At 39.7% G+C, this 8,708-nt stretch overlaps 2 protein-coding genes across 2 annotated transcripts; both read right to left on the bottom strand.

Moving 5' to 3' along the window:
* Positions 1-365: 365 nt before the first annotated feature.
* On the bottom strand, positions 366-4,454 carry LOC131008488 (uncharacterized). The gene has a single exon (XM_057935362.1). It carries the CDS (start codon positions 4,452-4,454, stop codon positions 366-368), a length of 4,089 nt encoding a protein of 1,362 aa, XP_057791345.1.
* Positions 4,451-5,593, bottom strand: LOC131008489 (uncharacterized). Its single transcript, XM_057935363.1, has one exon. The coding sequence runs from the start codon at positions 5,591-5,593 to the stop codon at positions 4,451-4,453; it is 1,143 nt and encodes a 380-aa protein (XP_057791346.1).
* Between the last annotated feature and the right edge of the window lie 3,115 nt (positions 5,594-8,708).

Here is an 8,708-nt window from a genome sequence, read left to right on the forward strand (position 1 = left end):
TCGAATTCTGAATTTCGAGTCATAAATTATAATTAGAACTTTTTTAAAGATGGAAACTTTTAAAAAATAAATATGGTTGAGTACATTCCTAAAAAAAACACAAAAATTGGAAATACAAACTATACTTTATCACATAAAAATACAGTGGGTATAAAACTTTATTATAAATGTTATAGTACTTCTTTAGATACATTGATACATTATTTCTAGTAGAAGTGCGATCATCATCATCAATTCATCGTATCCTGAAAAATTAATACTTCCTCTGTGCAAAAGATTGTGTGGTTATTACTATTTTCGTTTGTCTACAAAAATTATGTGTTTTTCTCTTTTTTTTTTTTTTGAGGGAAAAGAGAGATGATTTATTAAACACAAGAGCATGGTAAATGGAGATGACCCACCACAAACATCGGGGGTTCATTCCAAACATGGTGTGTACAAAAATCTCTCGAAACTTTAGCTAAATCATGCGCAATCACATTGCGGGCTCTCTTGACATGTTGCAACTGGAAACCCGGCATAAGCGATAACTCCTCACGGCAAAAGGCTGCCAAAGAACCCATCTCAGAAATATTTCTTTCACCCGAAGCGATCGCCTCACAAGCTTGCATGCAGTCGGACTCCACTCTGCCTTGTAGATACCCCAATTCTTTCAACCACGACAACGCTTCCTTGATTCCCACGAGTTCACCCTCCACTATTTTAGGGAGTCCCACAAACGTCATCACCTTTCCCACAATAAAGTTGCCCTCAGAGCTACGAATAGCAATCCCAATGCCTACATTATTAGACTCCGAAAAGAAGGCCGCGTCGACATTACAGAGGACCGCCCCTGACTGTAGAGAGTGCCACCCAACACAAGAGTTAATAACAGGAGAAGGAGGCTCCTGATAGGCGAGTTTCCGACGTGCCAGAATCCAGTCCAGCCACCGGTCAATAGCCAGGGTGATCGACCTCGCGGGAGTAGGTGTAGAGCCTTTCCAAATGACACCATTGCGGTCCTTCCAAATTTGCGACATAACCATGCAAACTTTGGCTCTGCGGTCAGCGTTATTATCACCAATAATGAGGAAGAGAGCATCAGTAAAAGACTCGCTGCGACTGGTAATATCATCGATGTGCCCCATAAAGCCAATATGTCTCCAACAATCTTTCGCGAACGGACATGCAAAGAAAGTGTGCCAGAGGTTTTCAATATTTGATTTGCAAGTATCACAAGTTCCTCCCACCGAAATACCTCTGGAAAGGAGTCTCTCATTTGAAGGCAAATTGTTCCTTGCGGCCCTCCAGATGAATCTTCGGATACTAGGAGGGATCTTTATCTGCCATAGCTTGCTCCAGTGACCATCAACTCTATACGTAGTATCGAGAGTTAGGGAGCTCGCCAATTTATAAGCCGACTTCACCGTATATCGACCCTTTTCCTCGAAGTGCCAAACCATCTTATCTTGATGAACATTGGGAGTAAGAGGAATTCCCAGAATATTGTGAGCATCATCATGCGTAAAGAGGGAATTAACCAAGGCGACGTCCCACCTGTGAGAACCCGGCACCATAAGGTCCGAGACACGCAGCTCACTAAAAGCTGAAAACTGACCCCCCGAAATCCAGAATGAATCATCATTTCTTAACCACGGATCACCATAGACGCGCACCATATTTCCATCCCCAATCCTCCATCGCACACCTCTACGAACCAGGTCTTGCGCAGCACAGATACTACGCCAGGTAAAGCTCGGGCTGTGGCCCACTGGGGCCGAAAGAAAATCGCCATGCGGAAAATATTTAGCCTTTAGCACCCGACAGACGAGGGCATCCGGCTCATCAATCAACCGCCAGCCCAACTTTCCTAATAAAGCGAGGTTAAGAAGTTGCAAACTCCGAAAACCAAGACCTCCTATCTTCTTATCAACACACAACCGATCCCATTTCATCCAATTAATACCTCTCCCCGATTCGCTTTTATTGCTCCACCAAAAGCTATTCATAAGGCGCTCAAGCTCGTCCGTCAAAGTAGTAGGCAATAGGAAAATTGACATACAATAAGAGGGGATTGCTTGAGCTACTCCTTTGATCAAAATTTCCTTACCAGCCTTCGAAAGTTTTTTCCCCTGCCAACCTTGGATCTTCTTCCACATACGGTCCCGGATATAGCGAAATATTTCTTTCTTCTTTCGACCCACAAGAGAAGGGAGTCCAAGGTACCTCCCCGTGTTCAGCGGCGTGGCAACACCCAACACGTCAGAAATTTCATCGCGCCCTGCATCGTTTATGTTGGAGCTGTAGAAAACCCCAGATTTTTGGTAGTTGATGGCTTGGCCCGAGGCTGCTTCGTAAGTGCTCAGAACCCGTTTTAGAATACCGCACTCCGCCGGGGTGGCTCGGCAAAAGAAAAGGCAGTCATCCGCGAACATAAGATGCGAAACAGCGGGACCTCCACGTCCCATTTGAATACCATGCAGATTTCCACAGTCCGTCTCGTATCTTATCATGGCCGAGAGACCTTCCGCACATAAAATAAAGAGATACGGGGACAGAGGGTCTCCCTGACGCAAACCACGTCCCGGTAAAATAGGGCCAACCGCGACACCGTTAACCAAAACGTCGTAAGAGACCGAACTAACACAAAGTCTCATCCACGTCCTCCATTGTTCACAAAAACCTAGCCGGTTGAGAATAGCATCAAGATAATTCCAGTCAACACGGTCATAGGCCTTACTAATGTCGATCTTGAGAGCCACGTTTCCAAACTTTCCCCGGGTCTTCCGTTTCATGGTATGTATTGCTTCAAAAGCAATAAGGATGTTGTCTTGTATAAGTCTCCCCTCCACGAAGGCTGACTGTGCTCTATCAATAAGATATGGCAACGCCAACTTCAGCCGATTGCATAGAACCTTAGAAATGATCTTATAGAGGACATTGCATAATGCAATAGGTCGAAGGTCCTTCATGGTGGTGGGCGAGTCAACCTTAGGAATGAGAGAGATCATCGTGTGATTCAGGTTAGGAGGAAAACTTCCCCTATTCAGCCATGCAGAGCAGCAGTCTACCACATCGTCACCAATAATGCTCCAAAATTTTTGATAAAATTTTGGATTAAATCCGTCCGGGCCCGGCGCTTTATCAGGGTGCATCTGGAAAACAGCATTCTTAAATTCCTCCGCTTGAAAAGGTCGAGTAAGAGACTCATTCATCGCCTCGTCGATGCTAGGTTGAAGACGGCTCAGAACCTGGTGGTAATTGACATGGCTCGAAGACGCATCAAACAAGGACTCAAAATAGGAACGAGTTGTAGTACGTACCTCTTCCTCTCCCACGGTCCAACTTCCATCATCTCTTTGAAGTTTTATGATGGAATTAGTCTTCCGACGAGCCGACGCCATTGCGTGGAAAAACTTCGTATTGTAGTCACCATCCTTCAACCAATGTTGTTTGGCGCGTTGTTTCCAATGTTGCTCCTCTCGAAGAAGCATAGTAGCCAAATCACTCCTCGCTTTTTTCAACTGCCAAATGGAGTTTGAATCCCGCCGTCCTTGTAACTCGGAGATTAGCTGTTGAAGATGTTGTTTGGAGAGTTTCTCATTCCTCCGAATATGCTTCGCCCAAATGGTAAGAGAATCCGACACCGCCGTGAGACGATTGGTCACCGTTACTCCGGCAAGATTCGTCCAACAGTCCCGGACGACATTTGGTAGATCAGGTTCTAAACACCATTTGTTTTCAAAGCGGAACCTGCGAAAAGAGTTAGAGACAGCCAAACCCTTACATTTAAGAAGAATAGGAACATGATCCGACATGGCTGCAGTGAGGGGAACGAGGGTGGCCTCCGGGAAAAGAGTTTTCCAGTCGCTATTAGCCATAGCTCGGTCCAGCCGCTCCTCAACAAAGTTTTCAGTGCCCAGCCCTCTAGACCAAGTAAATTGATATCCGGAAAGGGGAATATCCGAAATACCACCATCGATAACAGCCGAGCGAAAACCTTGAAAGAGCCAATTCGGATGCTCAACTCTTCCTCTTTTTTCTCCCGGGTCAAGTAGATCATTGAAGTCGCCCATAACAACCCACGGGAGTGGGCTGATGCCAGCCAAACGTCGAAGAAAATCCCAAGAATCTCTTCGTCGATTTCTTTCCGGGTAGCCATAGAAACCCGTAAGACGCCAATCGCCATTAGCGTCAATCACATGAATGTCAATATGGTTCCTCGAGTAACCAATAACTTTGCAAGACGAGGACACTTTCCAGAGCATACAAAGACCTCCACTACGTCCCCGACACTCCACAGTAAGGCAGCCCTCAAAATGGAGCCGATTTCTAATCTCCTCAATCTTTTGCTTTTGCGATATAGTCTCACACAGGAAGACAAAGTTAGCCTTGTGAGCACGAACCAGCCCACATAAAGTAGGAATCGCAAGGGGATGGCCCAGCCCCCTGCAATTCCAGCTTAAGGAATTCATTGGAACCGGCCGACTCCGTGCTCGGAGCCCGCCGTTGAGAGAGTAGAAACATCTGAACCATCTCCGGTAGAACCAGCGAGAAAGAGCTCAGATGATGAGGTGTTTCCGATATTCTCAGAGTTGTATCCCCGCCGCCGTTTTCTTTCCTCCGAGTACGTCGCGTCGGGGATCGCAAGTTGCATGAAATCCGGGTTGTTTTGTTTGTAACTGATATCTTGGAGAATCTGACGAGGCAAGATCTGAGGGATTGACTCGCGCGAATCACGGGTCGAGATAATCTCAGATCGCAGGCTCCGTGATTCTTGCTCTTTCTGTTTTGGCTCAGTTTGGGGCGCCTTCGGGGAAACCCTAGTTTGAGCCGCCACCCCACTAGGGTTTCCTTCTCCTCCATCAGTCCTGATCCATTTGTCGCCGGCAAGGGTCTGGCTTCTCCGGTCGGCTGCTTTCAACCACGCACCCCATTGTCTTTCCGAATTTTTGGCCTCAGCATTGAACATTAATTCGCAGAAATTTTCAGAGTGGCCAAGGCGGCCACATAAGAAACAGAAGATATGGAGCCGCTCATACCTAAAGTTGACCGTGAACGAAGATCCGTCTTTATTCTTTATTTTCTTGAATCTCTTCAGGGGTTCATCCACCCGAACTCCCACTCTTACTCTCATGTATTGACGCCAAACACCAGTCGAGTTTGTGCTATCGTACTCCAGAAACGTTCCAATGAATTTTCCAAGCAATTTTCCAATCCCCTCCGTAAGATAACCGGCGGGTAAATCATGGATTTGTACCCAAAAAGGTAGCGTATCCAAGGGCACTTTTAGAGGAAATTCGCCCCGTCGTAGATGATGAAGAATAAGCGGAAGATTACCGAACGACCAAGGTCCTCCTTCAAAGACACGTTTGAGATCTACTTCGTGGAAGAATTGGAAAATAAAACGGCCCTCCCCAATATCTTTCATGAAGACCCCTTTCCCCGGACGCCAGATGCTGGCAAGACGGCTTCGCATCAAGTTGAAATTCACTGGTTGATCTGTGATGAAACGTCCAACAAGGCAGAGATCCGCTGAGACCGATGAGTCTCCCGTAATCTCATCTTCCAGGAGAAGTTCATCGTCCTCCCCCTCAAGATGTAGTCCTGCCATGTCTGCCATGTGTTTTTCTCTTTTAGAAACCTCCTTTAAACTTTAAACCTCATTCAAACTTAATATTTACAAAATACTTACCATTTACTTTTACAATTCGGTGGGTCCAGTAATAACCTTTAACACTAAAATCACATCTTCTAACTTTTTTATTAAAACATGTGCCCTCCATTCCACCACACACTCTTTGTGGACGGAGGGAGTACAAAAATAAAGTAAAGCATCATCATCATCTATTCCATGTGGCGTGCTAGGAAACTGACACGTGACAAGGAGTTTCTAAGGCATTCCAAAGCAAGATTTGTCCAAAGGTAAAATTGAAATATAATTTTCGAATATTAAAAAAAATATCATTATCGCTAAACTTAATATTAGGTTTTAAATGTCTATTACTAATTCATAAAATAAAAATATTCTATAGATTGTATATTTTAAAAATAATATCAAGTTGATTGTGGCTAAAAACTAAATACATTTGATGATTCTTGTACGTATTGGACAAATAATTTTTATTTGTATATTATTCGAGAGTAAAATGAATATTTAAAATACTCATATTTCACATTTAATTAAAAAAAAATCAGTTCAATATTAATTTTTTCCTAGATGTGATACGATGAGAACATGTATGATTTCTACACCCCTAGCACATACAAGATTAATTTAAAATTATAATGCACTATAAAATGAGTAGATTAATTTAACATAAATGTTGAATTTATTAGAATCCACCAATTTTTGTATGTGCTTAATACAATAAATTTTAAGCCATTATATCATATATTTACATAAATTCTGAGGTAATAACCATCCAATATCAATTAATTCCTAAACTTAAATTCTAAGCTAGGATTCAAATATAGTTATTAGTTAAATATCATATCAAAGTTTAAATATACGTATGTTTTAGCGTGTGTGTGCGCGCATATATATATAGGGGAGGGCTACAGTAAATTAATTAAAGTGAAAAATTATATATATATATATATATATATATATATTGTATTTCAACAAAAAATGAATTAAAAAAAATGGCATTCTTGCAATTGTTGCCAACATTTGGCTTTTATATAATAGATAGTAGTATAATTTTGGATAACTTTTTTTTTGACGAATTTGGGCTCAACTTAATAGTTTCAATTATTGGGTTTATCGTTGTATTCTTCCTTTTTGGGCTAACTTAACAAAAAATAATTGCACCAAAATTTAGCTTTATTTCCAAAGTAGGTGCATCTATTTTACATCAAGAAAACACTAATTTTTCCATTTAATTATTTTTTCTCTTCCTTGCGATTTTTCACTTTAATTAATTTTCTCTCTTTTTAGCTTCTTTCTCACTTTTAGAATTTTTTTCTTCTAAAGATTGTGCAATTTGATTAATCATAAAATTTTTAATGTGTGTATTAAATTAAATATTGTCACAATAGCTTTAAGTACGTTGATCTAGGGAGTACTATATAAAAATAGATTTAAATTAAAAAAACATTATGCAAATTTAAAGTAAGCATTTTTTTTCTTTTTCTTCTCTCTTATTTTATTTTATACTATAAGTTAGATTTTCAATTTTATTTTCTTTTTGTTATTTACGAGGAGTGTTTTGTGAAATCATGGAAGCATAAATATGCAAAGTTCATTACGTAACTCTGGAATTTTTTTTTTGAAGTTACAAGAGGTAATCAATTAAGCAATCCGCATACAGACGGGATCTCAACACCACTCAACAGTGGAAAAACATCACCGCATGCAGGCGAGAACGCCATGCGTGTGTGACCACAACATCAAACAATATAATACAACAATAATACATCACCACCTAAAGTGGAAAAACATCACCGCCAAGCGAGATTGAACCCAAGACCTCTCACAAAAGAGAGTCTTTGGGTGCCTCAACTTTGCCACTAGAGCAAGGCCTCATCGGCTTATGTAACTCTGTAATTATTTGCACTATTTTCTTATTATGTGTTTCTATTTTATTTTTTCACTACTTTCATGCTTTAATTTTTTATCAGGTATTGATATTTTTTTTTGTGTTATTTATAAGTTATTTTTATTATAGAAAGATACGAATTGTAATGCATTTAATTTTTTTCATAAGTTTGAATTGCTTAATAATTTAGTATTTCATATTAGTTGTATTTGAAAATCTAAAATTAAACGTTATACAATTGACTTTAACATAATTTTTAATTATAAATATTTTTAAATTAAACTAAGGCGTAAGAAATTATATTGGTTCATTTTAGAACTCTTTAATCTAATAAAAAATTAAATATAATACTTTAATTAATTTTTAATGCTATTTTTTATTAAATAATTTTCGATTGTTTAATATAGTATAATCATCATAACACTTTATATAAAGTTGAAAATTTACGTTTTCAAATTCAAATTTTTATTGAGTAATTAATGTGGATTATTTTATTTTATTTTATTTTATTTTTAAAACATATTATATTTGCTTATATTTTAATTTTGTTTATTTTTAAATATATCGTTTATTTTCAGACTTTCAGTGCTTACCGTGCAACATAGGTTTCAGTGAAGACTGATGAATGAAGGACTAAAGTTCACATGAATTAAATGCTAAATTTAATGAAGTATCTGCACTAAAGTATAAGTGTTAGGGAAACACTTTAGTACACCTGATCAGTCGAAAAACATTCAATGCAATTGAAAGAAATGTTTCGAATAGAAACCTCGGACTGATAGTGCAAGATACGGACTGAAGCTGGAGTTATGTATAACATACTCAGTGTTAAAGAAGAACAATTTGAAAGCTTCCAGTATGCGCCGCATTTAATGCAAAGGAAAGTGCATTTAATGCTAGAATATGGTGAATCGTCCTTCTACTTGCAGAGTTTCCCTTTTAGTGTTACCTTACACTGTAACACCATCTCCTAACTTAGAAAAGCCATGCCTCTTTCGGTGTAAAGGAGATAGAGGACGAAGACTTGAGCCATATTTGAATTGACAAGTCAAACGGCAGATAAGATTGAAGGATCCTCTCCAACGGATCTATTCCCTTTCATTCGCCTATAAATAGAGCTCAAGATTCAACCTTCGACCTCACCGATTCAAGAACATACACTGAAGCTCTGCAGAACTCAAGACTCAG

Source organism: Salvia miltiorrhiza, chromosome 2 (genome assembly GCF_028751815.1).
Source record: "Salvia miltiorrhiza cultivar Shanhuang (shh) chromosome 2, IMPLAD_Smil_shh, whole genome shotgun sequence".
NCBI classification, from domain to species: Eukaryota; Viridiplantae; Streptophyta; class Magnoliopsida; order Lamiales; family Lamiaceae; genus Salvia; species Salvia miltiorrhiza.

Coding starts and splice junctions, on each gene's coding strand:
- LOC131008488 (XM_057935362.1), bottom strand. CDS start 4,454: ATGAATTCCTTAAGCTGGAATTGCAGGGGGCTGGGCCATCCCCTTGCG.
- LOC131008489 (XM_057935363.1), bottom strand. CDS start 5,593: ATGGCAGGACTACATCTTGAGGGGGAGGACGATGAACTTCTCCTGGAA.